The sequence below is a fragment of the Thecamonas trahens genome (assembly GCF_000142905.1).
Source record: "Thecamonas trahens ATCC 50062 unplaced genomic scaffold supercont1.54, whole genome shotgun sequence".
Lineage (NCBI taxonomy): Eukaryota > Apusomonadida > Apusomonadidae > Thecamonas > Thecamonas trahens.
This window is the reverse complement of record NW_013657626.1, coordinates 115,482-139,407: the sequence shown is the minus strand read 5'-3', so window position 1 is coordinate 139,407 and position 23,926 is coordinate 115,482. Positions and strand designations below refer to the sequence as shown.

Below are 23,926 nucleotides of genomic sequence, written 5' to 3'. Positions count from 1 at the left end.
ATCAACCGCGCACCATGGTAAGCAAGGGGAGAGGGGATGGTGGGGGCGGGGGGGGGAGGGGGGGAGGGGGCAGTGTGTGGTTGTGTTCCATGAACGGGAGGGCGGGCAGGGGGAGGGAAGGGAGGAGGGGAGGGGGAGGGGGGCAGGGAGAGAGCGGGGAAGGAAGGGAGGGGGCAGGGAGAGGGCAGGGAGAGGGTGGGGGAAGGGGCGGGGAAGGGGGACAGGAACAGGAGGGCGGACTGTGTGTGGTCTCCCCTACCTCCCCCGCCCCCGTAGTCCGTAGCCCACTACCCCCCCTATCCCAGGTGGGTGGGAAAGGGGGGGGGAGGGGCACCTGTGGTGTTGGTGGGAATTGTTGCCTCGACGGGAGGAACAGGGAGGGGGGGTACTGCGGTGGGTGTTGTCGTGAGGCAAGCAGACCACCACCATCACCTGGTGACAACTCACACACATACACACACTCTCTCTCTCTCTCTCTCTTTCTCTCTCTTTCACCATCCATGGTCCTCTACCGCCCACCATCAGCTGCACTGGGTCCTCGTGTTCAACACAGCTGCAAAGGTCCGCATGGCCCGGTGGTTCACGCCCTACGCCGAGGAGGAAAAGGCAAAGGTAGTGGCAGAGGTCCATCGCCTTGTCACATCCCGCCCGCTGGCCATGAGCAACTTTCTCGAGTGGACCAACTACCGCATCATCTACAACGCATACGCCTCGCTGTACTTTGTCGCATGCGTTGACGTCTCGGACAACGAGCTCGCGCTCTCGAGCTCATTCACTTCTTTGTCGAGGCCCTGGATGCCTTTTTCGGCAACGTCTGCGAGCTCGACCTCGTCTACAACTTCTGGAAGTGCTACGCAGTCCTCGACGAGATCGTACTTGCCGGCGAGATCATGGAGACGTCCAAGGAGACCGTCCTCTCACGTCTCGCCATCCTCGAGTCACTCGACTGACGACGTAAACTCCCCACAGCCACGGCCTCGGCCTCAGCCTTCGCACCCGTTCTCCACCACCCGCCGGAGCTCGGCCCCGAGCCCGCGGAGATCAGCGTAGTGTGAGGCCTCGAGTGCATCCACCGCCCGTACCGCCCGCCTATCGCCGCGCAGCACGGCCTCTCCTGGCCCGCCGCTTGCCGCCGTCGCCACAAGCACCCGTCCCACGCCAAACAGCACGTGCCGCGAGACCGTGCCTGCGAGGCCGAGCGCCATCTTGGCTGCCGCCGCAAGCGACTCGGGGCCAGCCTCGCCGCCGACAGCCTCGAGCGCGAGGACCACAATCTCGAGCGCAAAGACTCGGATGACCCGGTCGCGCGCGTGTGCCAGCGCTCGCAACGCCGTCTCGAGCACATCCGCCGCAAGTTCAGGCGCCGCATCCAGCGCGTCACGCCCGCCGCCGTCGCGCCACTGTCCGCTGGCAGACTCTACCAGGTGCAGGCCGTCTTCGAGCCCATCCGCACTCGGCCCGGCCGAGTGCAGCAGCGAGGCCAGCGCAAGGAGGATCATCACCCGCGCTCCGGCTCCCGCACTCGCCGCAGCCTCCACAAGGTCGCCGCCCACTCCTGCATGGACCAGGTGCAGCGCCGCCGGTACAGAGCACCCCAACAGCGCCACCGTTCGCGCAAGCACCGCTGTGTGCGGCGGCGCCGTGTCCAGCGAGTGCGCGAGCGCCACCACGCCGTCCATGATCGGCGCCGTCCGCACAATCGCCGCCCGAGCGCTACTCTCAAATGCGAGCGATGCGAGGAGCGCCAGCGCATGGACCGGCGAGCCCTCCTCGCCGGCCTCCACAAGGTGCGCCGAGAGATGGCTCAGCACCCCGCCGTAGACCGCCAGCATGCCGACCGACACGGCCTCGCCGTCCTCGTCGATCTCGGTCGAGACGCAGTGCTCAACCATTGCTGTCAGCGCCACAGCTGCCGCCGCAAACACCGCAGGGTGCGCGGTCTCGGACAGCAGCCGGCTCACCACCCGCACAAATGGAAGGACAAAGGCTGAGCCCTGTTGCGCTGCCAACGTCAGCAGCGCAAGGACCTGCACTGTCACAAACGGGTGCGTCACCATCGCCTCCGCCGCTAGTGCCAGCTTGGCCCGGTCGTCATCGTTGAGCACCAGCGTGGCGTGTGCAAGTCCACCCGGGAAGCCCATCAGCTGCGCCAGTGTGTGGTGCATCGACCACTCCATCGCTGCAGGCGATGCCATCGACTCGAACGCTGCGCCACCGCTCGACTCGGCGAGCGCCGCCAGCGCAGAGACCGCCACCGGCGACCGCGCTAGCAGGGCTAGTGCCTGAGTCGTCACTCGCAGTGCCGCAATGTACGGCTCGCCGCGCCGCCCGGCGGCGAGCGCCCCGCCCAGAAGCTCGAGCGCGAGATGCAGCGCCCGCCCCAGCGCCTCCAGTGCCCCGGCCGTAACCAGCTCGCCCAGCATCGCCAGCGACTCGTCGCGCGCAAGCGCCGCCAGCGCGCCTGCCCCGCGAGAGAGAAGCTTGAACGACTGCTCTAGGCTGGCTCGAGACGATGGTTGCAGCGCTCCAACCAAGGCACGAAGACCGGTCCCACCCTGAGCGCCCGCAAGCTCTGCCCGCGCCCGTGGGTCGTGCAGCAGCAGGCCCAGCGCCGCAAGTGTCACCGATGCCAGAAAGTCGTCCGTCTCCTGCGAGCAGCTGCTACCGCCCGCAGACGCCGCCGCCCGCAGCGCGCTGGCCCGCGTCTCCAGCACCAGCAGCAACGGTGTCGCCAGCCCGCAAGCCGCCGCTGCGCGGCGCATCTCCTTGTCGGCGAGCATGTGGCTCAGCGCCACGCACCCGGCCGCCACTGACGGTGGCGACGCCGTCGACAGCAGTCGCGTCAGATGGCCAAACACCGTCGGTGCAAGCGCCGTGATCAGCACCGCGTTCGAGTGCATGTACGAGACTCGCGCCAGCGCCAGTGCCGAATGCGCCACGCAGTGCTCGTCCGACGACGCCAGGAGGACATGGACCAGGACAGAGACCGCGCCAAGCTTGGAGACGACCCACGCAAAGTGCGGGACCGCCGCAAGCTCCGCCAGCAGCACAGCCGCCTGCGTCTTCTTGGGCGTCGATGACGCCGCTGACAGGCCATCCAGTGCCGCCACCACACCCACACACGTATCACACATCCTCACCAGCGACCCGGCATCGCCTCCACTCCCTGCACCGCCCCCGCTCCCGCTCTCGCTCCCGCTGCCCCCGCCCGACGATAGCGAGAGCGATGAAAGCGACGGCAGCTTGGGAAGATACGACGAGAGCGAGAGCAGCGACGGCGATGCCGACGACGATGCCCGCGATGCCTGCGACGCCGGCGATGTAGTCGACGCGGTCGATCCGGCCACCGCAGGTGATACGGACGATGGCGATGCCAGGGGCGACGATCTGTGTGGTGACTCGTTCGCCGCCCACGGCAACGGAGCAAAGGTGGCGGCACATGCGCCACAGGCCAGCTGGCCGCATGTGCGGCAATGGTGACGTCGTCTGAGGGTGGAGAAGCTCCGCGAGCAGAGACTGCAGGCCGAGGCCGAGTCGTCGGCTGCCCAGTACGGGTGCGGGTGGCTGTGGGGAGGTGCTGCAGTGAGTAAGGGGGTAGACATGGTGTGTGGTGGTGGTGCGTGGTGGTGCGTGGTGTGTGGTGGTGGTGGTGCGTGGTGGTGCGTGGTGTGTGGTGGTGTGTGGTGAACGACGGCCAGGCAGCTGGCTGACATGGCTCGGTCATTGCCAGGGGGAGGCCACACGGGGGAACCCTTGCTCGGCATTGGAAGCCAGTTCGTGGCTAAAAAAAAAAGGATGACTGAATCATCCTCCCCTCCCAGCATCCTAAACTACACCACACCACACTCGTCAACATCATCCCCTCTTCTACACACATAGCCACACTCACTCAAAGCCACACATACACACGTTCTCCCTCCCCCCCCTCCCTCCCTCCCTTCCTCTTCCTTTCTCCCCTTCCTCCTTCCCACCACCCCACCGCGGTCTTCCGCCAATTTGTTCTCTCCCCCCACCCTCCACTCAAAAAAAACACTCCACCGGATTCAGTCCCAAACCAATCCAAAACACTTCGTCTTTGCCAGTTCCCGGCCAAGGTCGCGCTAAGACACTCAACTCGACTCCGAGCTTCTTCTTCCCGCCCCTCCTCCTCCTCCTGCCGAGCCAGCCTTCCACACAGTGGCGGGTAGTGCAGTTGCCCACATAGATTGCGAGCCATGGAAAAGTTCAACGGATGGATAGAAGCATGGCGGGTGAACAGACTCGAGTCGCTCTGCAAGTACGCTCTCATCTCTCTCGCTTTGCTCTTGTCAGCCTTCACTTCAGCTCACGTCATCCCTGCGTCACCCCGAACTCACCCGCTGCATGACGAAACACCGAGACAGGGAATGGGTGAACTACATGCTGCAAGATCGGTTCATGCACTTGGGCGAACTGAGTGACCTGCGGAATCCGACGGGTTTGCTGGCACTGGCGCAGATCATCACGCCCAAGGAGATAGATATGTTCAATCACGATGACGCGCCACTGGTGGTCAACCCAGTGACCGACGACCATCGCAAGCACAACATGGAAACCTGTCTCAAACTCGTCCGCTCGGCAGGCGTCCCGATCTCGGCCCATCCACTGGAAATACTCAACGGCGACATCCAGAAAATCATCTGGACCGTTCTCCAGATGGCTCGCTTCTACTACTCGCGCCGCCTGTTCACAGGCGGGAAACATGCGTGGGGTGCGTCCACGCCGCGGTCGGCCGCATCAGCAGCCTCGGCCTCGGCCTCGGAGCAGCTCTTCTCCCAGCGCCTCCTTGCTCATCTGCATACCTTCCTTTCCCTCTCTTCTTTTCCTTCCTCAGTCACTCTCCCGCCGCTGACCAACTTTCGCGCGCAGTGGCGCGACGGCCGCGCCGCGCTCCTCCTTGTCCACGCCCTCGCACCACAAACCATCGATCGCGTTCCGGTGGCAGTCTTTGTCGCCGCGAGCTCGGCCTCACTCCCATCGCACATGCACGACTCGGACTCGTCGTCCTCGCTTGCCGCCTTTGATGATGCCGACACTGCGCTGGAGATTCTACTCTCCGACGCCGTCACCGCCCGCCAGCGCTACCACATCGCCATCGACGCCCTCGCCGAGGCCTTTGGCATGCCGCATCTCTTCACGCCCGAGCTCATCGCCACAGAGCCTGAGGAGGTCTCGCTCGAGATCTTTGTGGCCATGGCGCTCAATTACCGCTCGGCGCTCGAAGGCTCACCCACGGTGTCGACCTCGGCCGCGTCGCTTGCCTCGCCGCTACAGAGCTCATCCGAGCCCGACTCACCGTCGGCCAGCCAGGACGCCCGCACCTACGCCATGACGCTCAAGGTCCAGCTCGATGAGGCCAACGCCTTCCTCGACACCGCCCGCTCGGAAATATCTCGCCTCCAGTCGCAGATCTACCACACGGAAGCTGCGCACGTCTCGATTGTCGAGCGGCTCGAGGCCGCCGAGCGCGAGCTCGAGGCCGCCGCAGGCCGCGAGGCCGCGCTTCAGGCCCGCATCGACGACGTGGTGGCCCAGAAAGAGTCTCTCATCACCGAGGCCAAGCTCACCATCGCCCGTGTCCAGAACGAGCGCAAGACCGCAGAGGACAAGTTCCGCTCCGCGCTCGAGATGTCGCAGGTCACCGCCAAGAAGTTCAAGCGCCTCCAAGCCCAGGTCCGCATCCGCATCGATGAAGAGCGCAAGTCGCTGGAGCAGGACGTCGAAGCGCCAACGGGGGAAGTCACCCTCATGTTCACAGACATCCAGAACTCGACAGAGCTGTGGGAGGCCGATGCCGCCGTCATGGCCGCCTCGCTCGAGATCCACAACGACATATTCCGCTCCATCCTTCCGCGCTACCTCGGGTTTGAGGTCAAGACCGAGGGTGACGCCTTTATGGTTGCCTTTTCTTCGCCGGTCGACGCCGTCATGTGCGCCCTCGCACTCCAGCGCGCGCTCCTCACCGCCCCGTGGCCGCCGTCACTCCTCAAACCCCCGGGCATCCCCATCTGTGCCCCGGCCTACGCCAGCAACGGATCGCTCCTCTGGCGCGGCCTCCGCGTCCGCATCGGCATCCACTGCGGAAGCCCAACCTGTCGCGCGGACCCCATCACCGGTCGCATGGACTACTTTGGACCCATCGTCAACCGTGCCGCCCGCATCGAGTCAGTCACCTCGGGCGGCCAAATTGTCATCTCTGAGACCGTCCACGACGCTGTTGCCGGCCTCCTTCCTACCCTTGACCCGCCCGTCGTCGTCCGGGACCTCGGCACCGTCGCCCTCAAGGGCATCGACGAGCAGCTGCACATCTATCAGGTCGCAGACAACCAGCTCGTCGCACGCGTCTTTGACACGCCCAACGCAAAGCGCGGCGAGGTCCTCGACATCGTCAACAACCCCAAGTCCATCCACGCAGAGCTTGACGTCGCCACCAAGGACACCCAAGACCTCGCCGCGTCGCTTGCTCGCATCGCCTCGGAGCTCGAGGTCACCAAGTCCGCGCACCACGCAGACATTTCATCCATCGTCAAGGCCATGGAGACGCTGGCCACAGCCACATCCTCCATCCGCCCGGGCGCCCTCGCCAATGCCCGCAACCTCGACACCTCGTTCTCGTCGCCGACGGCGGCTTCCATTCTCTCTGCAGCCTCCCAGCACTCAGTCTCGCGCGAGGACCTCTTGGAAGCCCTCCAGTTTGTCCGCCACATCGGCCCGTCGGTCCAGCACCTGCAAGACCAGCTGGCAGCCTCGCAGTCTCAGATCGAGGCTGCAAACCTCTCGGTTACCGTCTTGCAAAAGCACTTTCATGCCCTCCGCGACCAGGTCCGCAACCTTCTTCACACCCGCTCGCTCGCCGAGCCCGACGACTACGACGCCGACGCCTATTCCGACGCTTCCTCGCTCGCCTCCAACTTTCTCTCATGGAAGCGGTCCGCAGACTCGCACAACTCGCGCATCCACGCCAACTATGACAAGCTCGCCCGCGAGCTCGAGGCCGCCATTCGCGCAAACAGGCTCCTCAGACGCCAGCTCAAGCACGTTCTCTCGCTCTCGGCCGCAGATCGCGCTGCCTTTGGCCTTGAAGACCTCGACCCGTCGTCGCCGTCGTCATCGTCGTCGCCGTCGCGCCCCTCGCGCCGCCGCAACACCCTCTCGGCCGCCTTGCGCCCGGCTCAGGAGCAGCTCGTCCCGCCGTCGCCCACCCGCTCCAAGCTCCAACGCGCCCAGTCTATTTCGCTCGCCCGTGCCCACCGTTCGCCAACACGCGAGGCCAACGCGTCCGCGCCGTCGCCCGAGTCTCTCGGGCGCAAGAACACAATCCCCAGCCGCCGCAAGTCGGCCTCGCTCACATCCATCCACGTCGACCCGGGCACCCCGACGCCAGGGCCGCAGCGAGAAACGCTCTCGCGCTCGCCGGTCTCGCGCAAGAAACGCTCATCAACGCGCTCGCGCTCACGCTCCCGCTCGAGCTCAGCTACTCTCCCGCCGCGCCCTGACGCGCCGTCCTCGCTCTCGCCGCCCAATCTGGCCTCTCGCCGTGCCTCGTTCCGCTCGGGCCTAGCCATGCTCTCGCCGGTCCCAGAGGGCCGCACTAAGCTCGGTCCCGCCTCCTCGTCCAGCTCAGAGTCGCAGCTCTTCGCCCCATCCTCGCCGCCCTCGGCCACCAACCTTGCTTATTCGCATAACCTCTCTCCAGGCTCCATCGCCCGAGTCCGAGTCAAGGTGAGGCGCAGGCGCCACTCGCACGACTCGCCAGCTTCCTCGCCACGCCTCGCCTCCAAGTCGCCGACTCGCAACCACAACCACCGCCACCGCAGTCGCGAGAGCAGCGAGAGGGGTCGCGATGACCACGGTGGAAGTCGCCGCAAGGTGATGCGCAAAGTCAAATCGGTGGCTGACGTCCGCGCCGACAAGCTCCCACCCGCAACGCCTCGCCCTTGCCCTTGCCCTCCAGCCTCTCGCTCCACGCCCTCCACAAGCTCCCTGCCATTCCTCACAAGCCGCGGCCCCAGAACTTTGGCCACGAGTGTGAGCGCGAGGCCAAGCATCATGCCCGCCACAGCAACGAGGACCAGCTCACACAGCCGCCGTCGACGCCCACAGGCCCGCTGGATCCCGACCTCACATTATCAGCCGTGTTCACCGACTCGGACTCGTGCTCCGATTCCGACTCGGACAGCTCAAGCTAGCCCTTAACGGTATGTCGCTCGGACGCGTTGTCGCTCGTCTCAAAGTGAACAACTCAATCATGCTTGACTTTCAGGTCACCGGCCGACGCTGCGTGACGCCTGCTTGGCCTGCGGCTTGAGGTGGGAGGCGCGGCAGATGCGTGACGGCGGCCGACACGTAGACCCCCGCCCAACAGATGCCAGAGTTGCCGCCGCGGTGACGGACGCCTGGGAGCATGTGCGAGGCGCGCGAGGTGCCGTACGGCGCCGATCCGGAGGAGCGGCGGGCGCGGACGGTGCGGAGCTTGTCGGTTGACGGCCCCGGCGACCGGGGAGTTGAGCATCACAGAGTTAAACAAAGCGGCCGGACGGGAAAGCGCGAGGACGTTGTCGATCTTCTTGCGACGGGCGAGCTTGCCGGTCGGCGTGGCCGCGCAAGAGGTGGCACGCCAACTTGAACTGGGTTCTGGACACCGCGCTCATCAACGCGCAAGCGATCGCGGCCGCGGACTCACTCTGTGAGTGGCGAGTCGAAAAGAGCCGCAATGCGGGCGGCCACAGCGTCGCCCAGCGACCGCACCGTGGCGGTCATCTCAGCTGGTGACGCAGCAGCCACAGCATCCAGGCTGCCAAACGCAGTCAGCAGCTCACGCGCAACCATCGGTGTCAGCCGCGACACGCTCGCAGCAAGGTGCGCCACCAAAGCCTCCCGGCGGAGCGCGTCGTCGATGGGCACCAGAGCAGCGGCGCCCGACGCCGCATTCGACGATGTCGACGAGGCCGATGCAGCCGCACGCGCTTCTGCCTGTGCTCCGTACCACATCTGGCTCACTAGCATTGCTGCCTGGTCGATGCCTGTGACCGGGACCACCCGGACGGCCGGAAAGTCTGCGACGGCGGCAACCTGCGCCGCGCGGACAGGCTCGAGCGTCGCCACCGTCCGCTCCACCAAGACCAGCGCATGCTGCAGCTGCGAGCCGCGTGCAGCGTCCGCATTAGCCACTGTCTCTGCCAGCGCCTCCGCCCCGCCCAGCACCACCGCACCCTCCAGCACCATCAACACGCCCGTGCCGGCCACCACTGCCTGCAGCGGCGCCTCCACCGCGCCCGTCCGCACCTTCAGCCGCTTCTGCTTGGCCAGCGCACGCCCAAACGCCCCGCGCTCAGCACATGCCGCCACAACCACCGGCCCTGGCAGGCCGCCACGTCCACGGTGTGCGTTCATAAGAGAAGGGTGGGGTGCCGGGGTGCGGTGCCGCTGCCGGTGTCGGTGCCGGCGGCGATCACGATCGCCCTTTGCCGGCCGGCAGGAAAAGGTCGCAGTTTCGGCGCCACACCCAAAAAAGGTCGTACTTTCCACCCCACCCCGCACCCGACTCTCCACACACTATGCTTGTGGGGGTGCTTGCACAGACGGGACCCGAGACGGTGCGGCGGCTGTCCGGAGCCGAGCTGCGCGAGCTGGCGAAGGAGCTTGTGGAGACGCCCGAGGTGGACGTGTCCGGCGGCGACGGGGCGGCCGCGCTCGGGCGGGTCCTGGGTGCGGCGGGCAAGGCTGTGGTCGACGCGCTGGCGAGGCAGGCAAGTGTGGAGAACGCGGCCGAGGCCGCCGAGGTCCTCGAGTGTCACACCGCTGCGTACACGGCCATGGGCAAGGCTGCGGCCGTGGCGCCGGTCTCGCTCGCCCGCCTCGCCCCGGTCACCGCGGCCACCACCGCCCTCGTCTCGGCCGCCCTTGCCCATATCCGGGCCCACGCGAGCCTCGCCGCCCCACAACCCGACGCCCCGCCGCCGGCCCGCGATCTCGCCGCCAGTCTCGATACCCTCTACCGGGCCGCCTACGGCACGACCTCCACCCTGCTCACCCTCGCCCTCAAGCACGCCCGCCCGCCGCTCGCCCATGCACCAGACGCCGCAGACGCCGCCGCCGCCGTCGACCTCGTCGCTTGGGTCCGCGACCTTGCTGCAGACGCCGCAAACGACTTTGCCCTCATGTCTCTGGTGTGGAAGGCACTCGTCCGTCTTGCACGCTCACATGCTGTCGCTCTGCAGGCGCCCGGCGCGAGCCTCTCGCCGCGCGCCCTCCTGGATCTGGTCCTCCGCGAGCTCGCGGCCTCTCTGGCCGATGCCGACGCTGCTCGCACAGACATGCTCCTCCGCGCCTCCAAGGTCTGCCGCTTCTTCGTCGCCCACACCTTTCCGCTCCTCGGAGCCTTTCCGTCCGCCGCCGCCGCTTCTCCACGCCCGCTCGCCGACAAGCTCGCCGCCGCCGCCACCCTCGCGCTCCGCCAGCCGACCCGCGACGCTGCCACGGCGCTGTTGGACGCCCTTGTCTCAGGCCTGACCCGCCTCGACCATCCGCCGCTGGTCGCCGCCCTCGCCGCCGCGCTGGTTGCCGACCTCAATGCACGGATGGGTGTCGCTACGACGCCGCCCACACGCATCCGTGGCTCGCTGCGCCTTGTTGCGGCTCTCCTTGAGAGCCACTCGGCCCACATCGACACGCTGAAGACCCAGGCGGCGCTGTTGAGCGGCTTGATGGCTGCTGACATGGCGGGTGCCGACGAGGGATGCACGAGCGCATCTGCACACCGCCCGGCTCTTGACGACCTCGCAGCCGACATCGCCCAGGCCGTAGCGGCGTCGGTCGCCGCCACCGCTGATCCGCGAACTCAGGCCAAGGCTGCCGCTCAGCTGCTGGAGCGCGTCCTTGACGCCGCGTGGTGCCCAGTCCTCGGCCGCTGCATCGCCCAAGCGCTGCGTCTGGCGTGGTCGGCTCTCCACACGTCGGGCGCTGCCGCTCGCGTCGCCGAGCTCGTCGAGCATCTCCTCGGCTCGGCCCTTCCGCCGCCAGTTTTGGCTGCCGTCTCACCCTCTGTCATCCGTCCAGCAAGCGTGCTATCGCCTCAAGCTCTCGCCTTGCTGCACGAAGCCATCCGCAGCTTTGCCAGTGTCGCTCTCCCGGGCATCGGCCCGCGCCAGCTCGAGAGCATGGCAGCTGATGCAGCCGGTGCGATTACTTTGGCGCCAACAAGCACATTTGTCGTCTCGCACGCCTCGAATCTCCTCACGATCCTGCCGTGGCGCCGGCTGGCCAAGTCGGTTGTCTTCGCGGCAACAAGTGGCGGCTCGCAGAGCGTGCTCAAGTTGGCCGCCGATGCAGTCGGGCTCCCGCAGCTCGACGCAAACGTCGTCGCGGCTCTCGCGCTGCTGGAGGCCTTGTCGGCCTCGCCGTACTGGGACGAGCTCCTTGCAGGGTCGATAGTGCTCAGCATTGGCCGCAGCTGCTCCACACTGCTCCAGCGCGAAGAGGCGTGGGCGAGCGGCGGGCCTGCGCCTGCCGCCATCGTTGTCCTGGCCTCGCTCGTCGCCGCCGCGCCGTCGTTTGAGCGCGGCGCCGAGGTCCTCAACACTGTGGCGTCTCACTGGGGCTCGGCGCCGGCATCTCCTCCGCTCTTTCTTGCGGCAGCGCAGCTGCTCGACGCGCTAGCAAAGGTACCGCTGCCTGCGGCTGCGTCGCGGCGGCGGGCATTTGAGGACGGCTTGCGTACTCTGTTTGGTGCTCTGCTGAAGAGCCCGCACGAGCCGCTCCGCAACACAGGCGTCCGCACCATGGTCGCCTTTGCCAAGTGCACTGCCCTCGACAACGTCCAGCAGTTTATTCCTGGTGCGCTGAAGGACCATCTTCTCGGCTACGCCACCAAGTCGCCGGCCGTCACCGCTGGGCTCGCCACGCCCGCCGCGCGTCCGTCGCCCGCCGAACGATCAGTGCTCGGCAAGCGCCGCCGCAGCGCCCGCCAGGATGTGCTCGACGCTCTCGCGTCGGCGCCGCCGCCGGCCAAAGCCTCCAAGCGGCTGGACGGCACGCCGTCAGCCGCGCTCGGCCGCGCCTGGTTAGCCGACGCTGCGGCCGCCCTCCGCTCCTTGGTCAAGCTCTCAACGTCGGAGCTAAGCGGTGTTTTGGGCACCCCACAGGCCCGGACTGACCTGGCCGACCTACGCAGACTCGTTGCACAGTTTGACGCGGCGCCGTAACACACTCGCCTTTACTGCGCCGCCAGCGATGCCAGCGATGCCAGCGACGAGCCAAAGCACACGCCGCAGCCGCCGTCGACGGCGCACGCCTCGTGGAAGACATGCCCACACGGAAAGGCGGTGACTGCGGCGAGTAGCGCAGCTGCGCCGCGCTGCGCGGGGCGACGGCCCCTTCGGTCAGGTGGGCCTGGCGCACTGCTGCCACTATCGGCATCGGTGGGCTCGCGGACCCGCAGCGGGAGCATGCAGAGCATGCACCGGGCGTCGAGCTCAAAAGCCACACCCCAATGCGAGTTCGGGTCCTCGACAAACTGCCGTAGCGGCGTGTTGTGGTCCGGCCCTCGGATGATGCGGGTGGCGTCCGGATCGGCCGCCCCGTCGACGGCCGCCCCGTTGGCGTACTCGTGGTCGGCAAGCCGCCGAATCTGCGGTGGGAGCGCCGACGGCTTTTGCGCCCACAGGTACGCGTCGAGTGCGTCCAGGATGGTGTTGACCCGGACGGCGCTCGCCACCTCGCGCTCAGCCTCGCTGGTAAACACGGCGTAGCCGTCTGGCTGCAGCGATTTCGCGAGGTCGGGCAACTGCTCGAGAACCTCGAGGCCCTCCAGCGAGCCGACCACCCGGGCGAGGGCGGCAACGAGCGCAAGCGCCACCTCCTTTGGAAGCACGAGCGACCATTCCGGCTCGGCAGCAACGTGAGCCAGTGCTGCCCGCCAAAGCGCAAGTGAGCGCGAGCTGATGAGCACCTCGGCAAGTGCGGGTGCATCGCGGGTGACAAGCGCCACATTGGCCGCCGCCGCCTCCATGCCCTGTGCGCGGTAGACCTGCATCACGCCTGGCAGCCAGCCTGCGGCTTCCATCACCGGAAGCAGTGTTTCCACGCCCGGGCCATGTGGTTGGTCAGCAGCGTGTCCAACGAGTGGACGCCGCCGTGGGGCAGAGCCCAGACTAGGCCCAGTGCGCCCGGCCGAGGCATCACGCCGACAGCCTCCCATGCCGGAACGTGATCGGTAGCGACCAGCGGTGCAGCCGGGCCGTCGCTCGCCGGGCCGAGCACTGCCGCCCGGGCAGGGCTCCCGGTACTCGCGAGCGTGTGCTCAAAGACTGCTTCCAGCAGCGGCAACGGCGTCGGCGTCGGCGGCGACATCGAGTCGAGGAGCGACCGGAGGTAGTCAGCGTAGTACAGCGCGGCGGCCGGAGGCGCGTCGCCGCTGCCGATGCCCAGCGCGCGGGCAAAGATCCACGGCTGGACCTGCGGGTACCAGTCGAGCGCGAGCTTGAGCGCGAGCTCGGGTGAGGCCTGCGCCAGCACCGGCAAGTACCGCAGCACAGCCGAGAGGCTGCCGTCGCGGCAGAGGAGGCTGTGCAGGTCGGGGCCCGAGCTCGCCGCATCGTCCAGTGCCTTGCGACGGCTGGCATACTGGGAGAGCGCGGACACCGTCGTAGCAGCCGCAGTCGGCGTCCCGGACTCGCCGTCGACGGGCGCATCGGGCGAGGCCGCCTCGGCCTCGACCACGGCCTGGGCCTCGGCCTGCAGCGCCTCGTCCTCGCAGGCGTGGACAAGCGCGATGGCGTCAGCATAGTGGTGGCGGCTGGCAAAGGCAAGGATGGAGGCCGAGTGCAGCGAGCCAAAATAGGCGCGGATAAAGTCACACGTCTGCGCTTCGGTCCACACGCTGCCGAGCGGGAGGCGAGCTGGATGGACGGTGTGGACCACACACGCGGCGAGGACCTCGGCGATCCACAGCTGCGGAACGTCCGACGGGACAGCGGCCGGATCAAAGATTCTCAGCCAGGCCTGCAACTCGGCGGGGATGGCGCCAAAGGCCATGGTGGCACGGGTGGCCGGCGGCGCCCCAAGCACGTCGCGAACAGCCTTGGTGGCCAGGCGGAGCGCAGAGCCTGTGCTGCCTGCCTCCAGCGCAGGCGAAGACGACCGGCGTTGGGCCTTTTCCTTGATGATCCGCTTGACGTTGGTGGTCGACTTGGAGACTCGCTGCGACGCACTCCGCTTCATGCTCTTGAGCCGCTGCATCATCGAGCGCTTCTCGTCGGCACCGTCGTCACCAGACTCAGCGGACGCGTCGGCCGACGGCGCAGGTGGGAGGGCAGCGGCCGAGGTTGCTGCTGCGAGAGTGGCAGCCTCGACCAGCGACGATGACGACGACGACCTCCGATGCATCCGCTTGGGCGCAGCCGTCTCCGACGCTGCGTTGCGCGGCGATGCGAGATTGGATCGCGGCGAGGTGGCCGAGAGCGACGAAGGCGATGTGGTGCGGGTATGCGGTGGCGAGAGTGAGGTTCCACTGCCTGTTGGTGGCGACGCAACGCTCTTGGGCATCGGCGACGGGCGCACAATCGGAATAGGTGCCGAGCCCGGCGGCTTGGTCATGCCTGGCGGCGGGAGGAACGGCAGGCCCCGCTTGCCTGCCGAGCCAACAGCCGGCGAAGCAATGTGGGCTGGCGCGCTCGGCGACAAGATGTTGGCCAGTTTGGCCGTCTTGGTCTTGGTCTTGGTCTTGGTCTTGGTCTTGGCCTTGGCCTTGGTCTTGGACTTGGACTTGCTGCCCCCCTCCGACCGCGACGACTCGCGGCGCTTCTTCTTCTTGCGGCGGCGCGACGAGCCTGACACGCCCGACCTGCGCACGGCCGCCATGTTGGCACCAGCCAGCGAGCCGCCTGCGCCGTCCATCGACGAGACCGACGAGACCGACGACTCACCTGAAGATGCCGAGTTGTTCTCGTCGTCACCGTCATCGTTGTTGAGAGGCAGCAACACGGCGCCGTCCGATTCAGTTTCAGGGCGGGTCGCGAGCGCAATCGACGGGTTGGACACAGGTTGAGCTTGAGCTTGAGCTTGAGCTTGAGCTTGAGCTTGAGCCTGGGGTTGCGGTTTGGATTCCGGCTCAGGTTTGGGCTCGGGCTGAGGCTCGGGCTGAGGCTCGGGCTGAGGCTCGGGCTGGGGCTCGGGCTGGGGCTCGGGCTGGGGCTCGGGCTGAGGCTCGGGCTGGGGCTCGGGCTGGGGCTCGGGCTGAGGCTCGGTCTGAGGCTCGGGCTGAGGCTCGGGCTGAGGCTCGGGCTGGGGCTCGGGCTGGGGCTCGGGCTGAGGCTCGGGCTGAGGCTCGGGCTGAGGCTCGGGGTCCGGGGTAGCGGCGGTGGCAGCAGCGGCGAGAGCAGCAAGGCGCTCCTGCTCGCGCTGGGCAGCTTCGACACGTTTGCGGACAGCCTCGGCCTCAGCCTCCAGTTGTGCGCGGGCAGCAGCCTGGCGCTTGGCACGAGCCTCCTCGGCGGCAGCAGCAGCAGCGGCTTCGCGCTCACGCTCAGCCTCGACAACAGGATCGTAGGCGGCAGCAGCAGCGGCAGCAGCGGCAGCAGCGGCGGCCTCGGCGGCAGCAGCAGCAGCAGCCTGGGCCTCTTCGAGCATCTCGGTGACAAGCTCGACAACGTCATCGTCAAGCTCGAGATCACCCATGGCGGCGGCCAGGCGCTCAAAATCGGCGATCGGCGGCGCCCACTCGAGGGTGTACACCAGATGAAGGGCTGAGAGCGTGTCTCCTGCGGCGAGGTAAGCGGCAAAGACGTCGGAGACGGGGGTGATCGCGTAGCGCGAGAGCGACGCGTCTTCGCGGAGGACAACCATACCGTCGGCGTCAAGCGCGACGTCGACCACAGGTGGCCCGTCAGGCAGCGGGAACCACTGGCGGGCGCCGGCTGTTTCAAGGTCAAACACAAAGACGGCCGAGGCCGTGAGCGCGATGAGCGCGTCACCGATCTGCTCAAGGCGGGCAAACTCGACGTCCGGTGCATCGCCCTCGTCGGACGCCGAGCCGACCGATATGGGGAACGACGCGTAGGCGGTGGCCGTGGGCGCTAACGGTGTGAGCGGCTCGACGTCGGCAACCTCCTCGCCGAGATTGAGAGTGGCGTGGACATTGCCCGAGTCGTCGGCAAGCCAGACGCGGCCGCCCGGGCGGGCAGCGCAAATGAGGCGAGTGGCGCCGCCGGCAGCTGCGGCGACGGTCGACAGTGTGGCCGGCACGAGCGTGCGGGTGAAGCATGCACCGTACGCGCCATCGCGCGCCTGGGTCCCAATCTGGACCACGTCTTTGGTCTTGGTCTCGACGAGGGCAGCCTTCTCAGTGTTGGAGACGAGGAGGCTCGGTTCCGAGTAGTCAAGCTGGACAACAGGAGTGGCGCCGGCGGCAACGCGCTCCGACTTGCGGAACTTGGCACCTCGGACGTAGGTGACAACAACGGCGCCCAAGGCATCGGCGGAAAAGAGCCTGTCGCCGGGGGCATCCCAGGCAAGCGCCACAATGTCGCTGGCGTCCTTATGGTCCTTGACCTTGCGCAGTTCCTTCGGCTTTCCCTTGCCCTTTGCGCCATTGGTCAGCGCCAGGCGCCAGACGCGGACGAGGCCGTCGGCAGCAGCAGTAGCCACCACGTCTTCATCGGCCGGCGAAAAGGCGAGGCGGGTGATGGCAGAGTCGGCCGAGGTGGCGACCAGGGCAACATGTTTCAGTGTTGCGCGGTTGTACACGTAGATAGAGCCTGTCGAGGCGCCAAATACGATGTAGTGGCGATTGAGGGCGACAGAGGTGTACTTGACACTGGCAAAAGGTCGTAGCGAGAGGTCGAGTGTAGTCAGTGCACGGTATCGGGGCAGTCGTCAGCCGCGTGTGTGGTCAGCAGACGAGGTCAGGGCAGTCATCGCCAATGAGCAGCATGTCAGCAGAAGAGACCGGTGCCGGTACGTTACCATCAGTCATGTCCACCCAGTGGTTGCCATCAGTCATGTCCACCCAGTGGTTGCCATCAGTCATGTCCACCCAGTGGTTGCCATCAGTCATGTCCACCCAGTGGTTGCCATCAGTCATGTCCACCCAGTGGTTGCCATCAGTCATGTCCACCCAGTGGTTGCCATCAGTCATGTCCACCCAGTGGTTGCCATCAGTCATGTCCACCCAGTGGTCGCCATCAGTCATGTCCACCCAGTGATCACCATCAGTCATGTCCACCCAGTGGTTGCCATCAGTCATGTCCACCCAGTGGTTGCCATCAGTCATGTCCACCCAGTGGTTGCCATCAGTCATGTCCACCCAGTGGTCGCCATCAGTCATGTCCACCCAGTGGTCGCCATCAGTCATGTCCACCCAGTGGTCGCCATCAGTCATGTCCACCCAGTGGTCGCCATCAGTCATGTGCGTGTCGCCCAAGCAGCACGGCCACGCCACCACAACCACCACAACCACCACAGCCACATACAGCCACAACACATACACATACACATACACACCATGAGTCACAAACTCTCCCCCCCCCACCCCCCACACACACACACACCACCACACCCTGCCCTCACCACCGCCACACGTACCGCCCCGAGGCAAGGGGAGCAGCAAGGGTGTCCATGCCGGACGTGGCTACGCCCACCACCATAAAGGCAGCAAGAGCAGACACAGACTCGGTAGACTCTCCCACTTCTCCTCCCGTGGAAGCCATCTTCTATACTCTCCGCCTTGGAGAGAGAGAGAGAGAGAGAGAGACAGAGACAGAGAGAGAGAGGTGGTCGTGGTGGTCGTGGCCGTGGTGGTGGTGGCTCTGGTCGGCAAAGGACCATCGGCGGGGCGGAGGTCGGGCCGAGTTGGTCCAAGGGCTGATGGTGAGCCATTTGATGGCAATGGGTGTGGTAGAGGTGGGCGATGGGGTGTAATCGGGTTCGAGAGGGAGGTGGGTGTGGGTGAGGACAGGATGGGCTTCATCTGCGTCTTTGTGGGCAGTGTCGCCGTGGGAGAAATCACGTCCGCCAGTCTGAAGGTGAGAGAAGGAATGGTCACTGATCAACCACACTGCGCGCACACACAACACACAGACACACACACACACACACCGTCCATCGTCGTGATCTTCCCCCTCCACATAACACACACACACATACCAGCCAAGTACATCATCATGGGCATGTCGTATGCCCACCCTCCATCTTCAAGCAGCGCATCAGTGGCTCGCTGCTGAGCGATTATCATTCCTCGGGGTGTAGCCGGCAACAACCCGAGTGACGCGCTCGCCTTCGGGCATGTCATACCCAAACCACGGCTCCAGACCACCCGATCAAACCCACATCTCCCCACTCCCCCCTCTCTGACCACACTCATCAGATCTTCCAAACCGATCAGCGAAAATGCGCCCAGCTTGGAAGCCCGGAGCCGGAAACGATGTCTCTCACGCCGCAACGAGCGCAGGCAGCCGCGCGGACAGGCACCTCACTCACCAGACTCATCCCTACGGAGCAGAGATGTCCAGCGGAGCATCTGTGCGGCTACATGTGTATGATCTGTCCGGTGGGATGGCCATGGCGATGTCTCAGTCGTTCATCGGCAAGCGCATTGATGGCATCTGGTACGTGATGAGCTTGGATGGCGGGGAGCGGGGCCCGGTCCGGTCGCGTTCGTGAAGGCAATGGGAGGGGGGGAGGGGGGGGGGGGGGGGGGGGGGGGAGGACCGATGGCAGGCACTGACTGACGCAGAATGGAGGGATGGATGTAGGCATACGGGTATTGTTGTGTATGGCAATGAGTACTATTACGGTGGTGGGCTGCAGGTGGCACCGGCTGGGGTCACGCCCTATGGCAACCCGGTCAAGGTGGAGGAGTTGGGAAGGACGAGCAAGAGCAAGGCAGAGTTTGAAGCCTTTCTCGCTCAGTTGGCGCCATCGTTTACTCCGGCATCGTATCATCTCCTCGACAACAACTGCAATCACTTTACCGATGCCGCCTCGAGGTGGCTCACAGGAAATCCCATTCCGGCTTACGTCAGGGAACTCCCGTCAGAGTTCCTCTCCACTCCGCTCGGGCAGATGATGCGCCCGGTCATCGACTCCATGATGGGTGGCATGGGTGGCGCTCTGGGCGAGTCGGTCAACTCGGTCTCATCGGCCGTTCCCGTCGCCTCGGCCACTGCTGACTCTGCATCGTCGTCAGAGTCGTCCATCGCACCCACCCCGCGCTATCGCCTCGCTTCCGACACCTCGTTTGTCACCTTTGCCTCTTTCAACGCAGGCGGCGTGACCAAGCACATCCGCAGCCAGCTGGAAAAGGACCAGCACGCGGCGCTGGCCGAGATGGTCGCCGCCACTTGCGGCTCAGTCGACGCGCTCTGTGAGTGGATCGCAGACCTAAAGGCGGATCCCGAAGCTGCCGGCTCAGCGCAGCTCGCCGGCAGTGCCTTTGACGCTCTGCTCAATCTCGCCCTCATGGGGCTTGAGGGCAAGGACGCCTTTGCTGTCCTCGACGTCCTGCGCATTGCTGTCCTTCGCCCACGGCTGGCCCAACACCTACTCGCTGACAAGGACGATGCCCGCCTGGCGTCGCTGTGGGCGCTGGCGCAGCCGGACTCTGCCGTCCGCCACGTCCGCATCATGGTATTCCGCCTTGTCGCCAACGTGCTCTCGATGCCCCGTGCCGGCGCATACCTCCGCGCCACCAACGAACGTGCCACCGCCCTCGTCTCGCTCCTGCTGGCTCACACCACCGACGAGGTCGAGGCCGCCGTCCGCACCCCAGCCATCGCCGCCGTCCACAACCTGGCCATGATTGCTGACACAGCCGAGCTCTCAGACACCTACCTCCAGCTCGTTGCCGGCCTCACCGAGCGCCTGCTCCACATCGACCTTGCGCTCGTCACCGATCTGCTTGACCTCTACCGCCTGGCCAAGGCGCTGGCACATTTGGTCGTCGAGGCCCCACACGGCACCACCCTCGTCCAGCAGCTGGGCCTTCCCGCCTCGCCCTGGCTAGCTGCCGCACAGAACCCGCCAGGCGCCCCGCCACCGCCCGGTTCGCCCGCCGCTCTCATCAGCGAGTTGGCCCGCGAGCTGGCCGCCATCCTTGCCTAGCTAGCCGGCAGTCCATCTACCCCCCCCCCCTAGCCACCCACAAGTGAAAAAAGCTTCGACAACAGAATGTGAAATGGCAGGCCATCTCCATCACAGCGAGTCTGTGCGAGTGGTCGGCCACCGACTGGTGCGTCTGTCCCTGCGGAACTCGCCGAGCACACCGCTCACGACGGCCAGCCCAGTGCACTCGGCCCAGGGCACTCGACTCGCTCGATATCTCGGGGCGGGGCAGGACAGGAGGCTTGTGGACGGTGGGCAACAAGGATGGCAGCTTGCGAGCAAGGGCGGCAAAGCTTTGACGAGCTTGGACTCTCGACACGCGTGGTGGATGCTCTGCATAGGGTGGGGATGAGGCAGCCGACGAGGGTCCAGGCTGTGGCCATCCCGCGCATCGGCCGCTCCGACTCGGACCTCATCATCCAGGCCCGCAATGGGACAGGCAAGACGCTTGTCTTTGCCCTTGCTGGCGTGGAGCGCATGCTGGAGGAGGCCGATGTTCATACCCATACCAGTGCCGATGGCTGCCGCAATGAGCTGGTGGCCTATCCAGAGATCTTGGTCGTCGTGCCCACGGCAGAGCTGGCTGTCCAGCATGCTGCAGTGGTCAATGCGCTCGGATCGGCGCTTGTGCCGCCGCTACAGACGGCGGTACTGTCGGGCGCAACATCCATCGATACCGCCTTGCAGGCGCTGGGCACTGACGCCCGTGCCGCGGTCGGATCGCCCGGTCGACTGGCCCATTTGCTGCGTCTGGGCCTGCTCTCAGCCGCGGCAGTGGTGACAGTTGCTGTGGACGAAGCGGATGTAGTCTGTCTCACGTCGTCTTTCCGCGACGACATGGCGACGCTGGCAGCAGCCTTGCCGGCATCGGCGCGCCGGATGTTCTTCACCGCCACCCTCCCAGACGGCTTTGTCTCGTCACCGCACGTAGCGCCGTTGCTCCGCAAGGGCTCTTCACCAGAGATTGTGGCGGTCGATGCGGAACAGTTGGCGCTCGAGCACATGGCCCAGTTTCACGCGGACGCCAGTGCTTGCCGTAAGCCGCGGCAGCGCAAGAATCTGCTGGAAAGCTACCTTGCAGCGCTCGACCCGCATCAGGCCGTGGTCTTTGCCTCATCGCACGCGCTCGCGGCGTCGGTGGCTAATGCGCTCAGCGATTGCGGGTGGGCGACGGAGATGATATCGGGCAAGCTTGCGTTTGAAGAGCGAAATGCAGCGTTGGAGCGGTTTCGCGAGTACAATGCCCAGATCCTGGTCGCCACCGATGTCCTGGCCCGCGGCATTTCCATCGACCGGGTCAGCGTCGTTGTCAACTATGGCCTTCCAGCCTCGCTCGCCACCTATCTGCATCGGATCGGACGGTCGGGCAGGGCCGGCGCGCGTGCAGCAGCGCTCACGCTCACCTTTAGTGCCAATGATGGAGCCACGCTCCAGGACTGGGCCCAAGCTGCTGGCGCCCCGCACTTTGCCGCCTGGCCGGATCCGGCCACTCCACCACCAGCTCTCGTCGACTTTGTGCCGCCGCTAACTGACAGCGAGGCGGCGATCAAAGCCGCCCACACTGTGGCGCGGACTGCACCTGTGTCGAACCCGCTGCCTTTGTCGCCGCCGCATCCCAGCTCGCCCCTCGCTGTCGGGACACTACTGATCTGCCACGGCGATAGTGATGACGAGCTGGATCTTGCAGAGGCTGACTACTCCACCTCCTTTACCCGTCTTGTAGGCGAGCTCGTCGCCCGATCATGGCACACCAAGCCGCTCCAGGGCTAGATAAACGACAGACGATATCTGTACCTGCGACATCGCTGCTGCGGCCCTCGACTGCATGCTTCCCTCGCCCGATCCGGCCGTATCCTTCTGATCAGACGAGTGATCCGGAAGATTGGGAAGAGACTGTGTGGCGTCATCCACATTTTCGAGAGGAGGCCAATCAGTGCGACTCGGGGGCTGAGCGGCTGTCTCTACGAGCAGGGGCTTTGGCCAGGCAGCGAGCAGCGAGCAGCGAGGACGGCGCAGGGAGCAGGAGTGGGAGCGGGCGGGCAGACTTGTCGCCAGAACAGCCGAGACGAGCCATGCGGCAGCTGGAACGGCATCACCGGGATGGAAGAGTGGTACGGGACGAGGGGACAGGGGACTAAGGGGGAGGGGGAGGGGGGGAGGGGGAGGGGGAAGGGGGAGGGGGAAGGGGGGGGGGGGGGGGGTGACCATGGACTGACTGCGGACGGACGGACAACTGGTGATGAACACACGGATGCCCTTATCTGACCCGGACACACACATCCATACGCACACATACATGCGTACATGCACGTACATACGCAAACACGCATCTTGGACACACGCACCCTCGGACACGCGCATCTTGGACACGCGCACCCTCGGACACACGCATCTCGGACACACGCACCTCGAACACACGCACCCTCGGACACACGCATCTTGGACACACGCACCTCGGATACACGCTGCTTGGGCATCCTATCGCTCCGATTGGCTCTCGGCATGCTCCACGCTTGGGCCATGTCATCGGATTCGGATGGAATGCTGGGCAGGACCGATACGTGCTCGAGGCCGAGGTTGGCCGGGGTACGTACGGCAAGGTGTACAAGGCCCAGATGGTGCGCGGTACCACGCCAGGCTCGGAGCCAGCGCCGCAGACAAGCGAGATTGTAGCGCTGAAGGAGTTCAACGGGGCGGACAGGGTCGATGGCATCCCGCTGTCAGGCATCCGCGAGATGGCGCTCCTCCGTGAGCTGAAGCACCCGAGCCTGGTCACGCTCCACGACGTCGTAGTCGAGCCCGGATCCGGCTCGACATTCCTAGTGCTCGAGTATGTTGAGCACGATCTGGAGAAGCTGCTCATTCACCACGCCAAGCGCAAGCACCCGCTGATGGCCGAGACCGTGCGGTCGATGATGTGGCAGCTCGTGAGCGGCATCGAGTACATGCACGCCAACTGGGTCATGCATCGCGACATGAAGCCGTCCAACGTGCTTGTCTACGGCCACGGCCCGCACTTTGGCCACATCAAGATCACCGACTTTGGCATGGCTCGCATCTTCAAGACGCCTGCCGTCGCCCTCACCGCCAACAACCCGGTTGTCGCCACCCTCTGGTACCGCGCCCCAGAACTGTTGCTGGGCGCGCGCCACTACACGCCGGCCATCGACGTCTGGGCCCTCGGCGTCATTTTTGCCGAACTGCTTTTTCTCCAGGTGCTCTTCAAGGGCAAGCAGATCGAGGAGAAGGCCTCTGACATCAAGACCTTCCAATCGCACCAGATGGAGGCCATTGTCAACATACTCGGCACCCCCGACCCGGCCACCTGGCCTGGCCTCGCCGACCTGGCCCACGCCAACCAGCTGGCAGCCTTTACTCGGGTCGAGAGCAGGCTCGACGCCACCCTGCGCAAGCTCGGCAAGCTGCGCAAGCCGCAGCTCCTGCTCTCATCACAGGCCTGCGATCTTCTCAAGCGCATGGTAGCCTACAACCCCGACGACCGCATCACCTGCGCAGACGCCCTCAGACACCCGTACTTTGCCAAACTGCCCGCCCCGACATGTGACGCCTTTGCCGCGGACACCAAGCCGCTCAGGTACCCGCTCCCGGCTCTCAAGCCCGTCACCTCGTCATCTGCTGGCCCGTCTGCACCCAGCCACCCGCCACTTCCACCTGGCCCCCCGCCGCCCCCGCCACCCCCGCCCCCATCCGGCCTGCCGCCGCCATCGTCATCCGCCCGTCACCGCCCTGTCCATCCCAACCCACGCGCCCTCAAGCGGCACAAGCCAAACTAGCCCCCCCCCGATTACTC

The 23,926-nt window shown here is 65.9% G+C and overlaps 9 protein-coding genes across 9 annotated transcripts; 5 read left to right on the top strand and 4 right to left on the bottom strand.

The window, feature by feature from the left end:
* Nucleotides 1–530: 530 nt before the first annotated feature.
* AMSG_09921 (uncharacterized protein) lies at nucleotides 531–3,465 on the bottom strand (the record flags this gene model as incomplete). Its single annotated transcript, XM_013898509.1, has 2 exons — nucleotides 531–3,387; nucleotides 3,440–3,465. The coding sequence occupies 2 exons, from the start codon at nucleotides 3,463–3,465 to the stop codon at nucleotides 984–986; spliced, it is 2,430 nt and encodes an 809-aa protein (XP_013753963.1). The 3' UTR covers nucleotides 531–983.
* AMSG_09922 (AP-2 complex subunit sigma) lies at nucleotides 568–950 on the top strand (the record flags this gene model as incomplete). The annotated part of the gene is made up of 2 exons (XM_013898510.1): nucleotides 568–738; nucleotides 768–950. The coding sequence occupies 2 exons, from the start codon at nucleotides 568–570 to the stop codon at nucleotides 948–950; spliced, it is 354 nt and encodes a 117-aa protein (XP_013753964.1).
* Nucleotides 3,466–3,914: 449 nt separating the features above from the next.
* Nucleotides 3,915–8,270, top strand: AMSG_09920 (adenylate/guanylate cyclase). Its single transcript, XM_013898508.1, has 2 exons — nucleotides 3,915–4,276; nucleotides 4,383–8,270. Exons 1-2 carry the CDS (start codon nucleotides 4,215–4,217, stop codon nucleotides 8,212–8,214), a joined length of 3,894 nt encoding a protein of 1,297 aa, XP_013753962.1. The 5' UTR covers nucleotides 3,915–4,214; the 3' UTR covers nucleotides 8,215–8,270.
* A 7-nt stretch (nucleotides 8,271–8,277) lies between these two features.
* On the bottom strand, nucleotides 8,278–9,411 carry AMSG_09919 (uncharacterized protein; the record flags this gene model as incomplete). Its single annotated transcript, XM_013898507.1, has 3 exons — nucleotides 8,278–8,490; nucleotides 8,516–8,645; nucleotides 8,702–9,411. The coding sequence occupies 3 exons, from the start codon at nucleotides 9,409–9,411 to the stop codon at nucleotides 8,278–8,280; spliced, it is 1,053 nt and encodes a 350-aa protein (XP_013753961.1).
* Nucleotides 9,412–9,575: 164 nt separating this feature from the next.
* Nucleotides 9,576–12,208, top strand: AMSG_09918 (uncharacterized protein; the record flags this gene model as incomplete). The annotated part of the gene is made up of 2 exons (XM_013898506.1): nucleotides 9,576–12,143; nucleotides 12,191–12,208. 2 exons carry the CDS (start codon nucleotides 9,576–9,578, stop codon nucleotides 12,206–12,208), a joined length of 2,586 nt encoding a protein of 861 aa, XP_013753960.1.
* An 8-nt stretch (nucleotides 12,209–12,216) lies between these two features.
* AMSG_09917 (uncharacterized protein) lies at nucleotides 12,217–13,051 on the bottom strand (the record flags this gene model as incomplete). The annotated part of the gene is made up of 2 exons (XM_013898505.1): nucleotides 12,217–12,363; nucleotides 12,418–13,051. The coding sequence occupies 2 exons, from the start codon at nucleotides 13,049–13,051 to the stop codon at nucleotides 12,233–12,235; spliced, it is 765 nt and encodes a 254-aa protein (XP_013753959.1). The 3' UTR covers nucleotides 12,217–12,232.
* Nucleotides 13,052–13,080: 29 nt separating this feature from the next.
* AMSG_09916 (uncharacterized protein) lies at nucleotides 13,081–17,422 on the bottom strand (the record flags this gene model as incomplete). The annotated part of the gene is made up of 2 exons (XM_013898504.1): nucleotides 13,081–16,824; nucleotides 16,916–17,422. 2 exons carry the CDS (start codon nucleotides 17,420–17,422, stop codon nucleotides 13,081–13,083), a joined length of 4,251 nt encoding a protein of 1,416 aa, XP_013753958.1.
* Nucleotides 17,423–18,492: 1,070 nt separating this feature from the next.
* AMSG_09915 (thioredoxin) lies at nucleotides 18,493–20,115 on the top strand (the record flags this gene model as incomplete). Its single annotated transcript, XM_013898503.1, has 2 exons — nucleotides 18,493–18,620; nucleotides 18,768–20,115. Exons 1-2 carry the CDS (start codon nucleotides 18,517–18,519, stop codon nucleotides 20,113–20,115), a joined length of 1,452 nt encoding a protein of 483 aa, XP_013753957.1. The 5' UTR covers nucleotides 18,493–18,516.
* A 348-nt stretch (nucleotides 20,116–20,463) lies between these two features.
* Nucleotides 20,464–23,909, top strand: AMSG_12302 (uncharacterized protein; the record flags this gene model as incomplete). The annotated part of the gene is made up of 2 exons (XM_013898556.1): nucleotides 20,464–21,846; nucleotides 22,668–23,909. 2 exons carry the CDS (start codon nucleotides 20,464–20,466, stop codon nucleotides 23,907–23,909), a joined length of 2,625 nt encoding a protein of 874 aa, XP_013754010.1.
* Nucleotides 23,910–23,926: the final 17 nt, after the last annotated feature.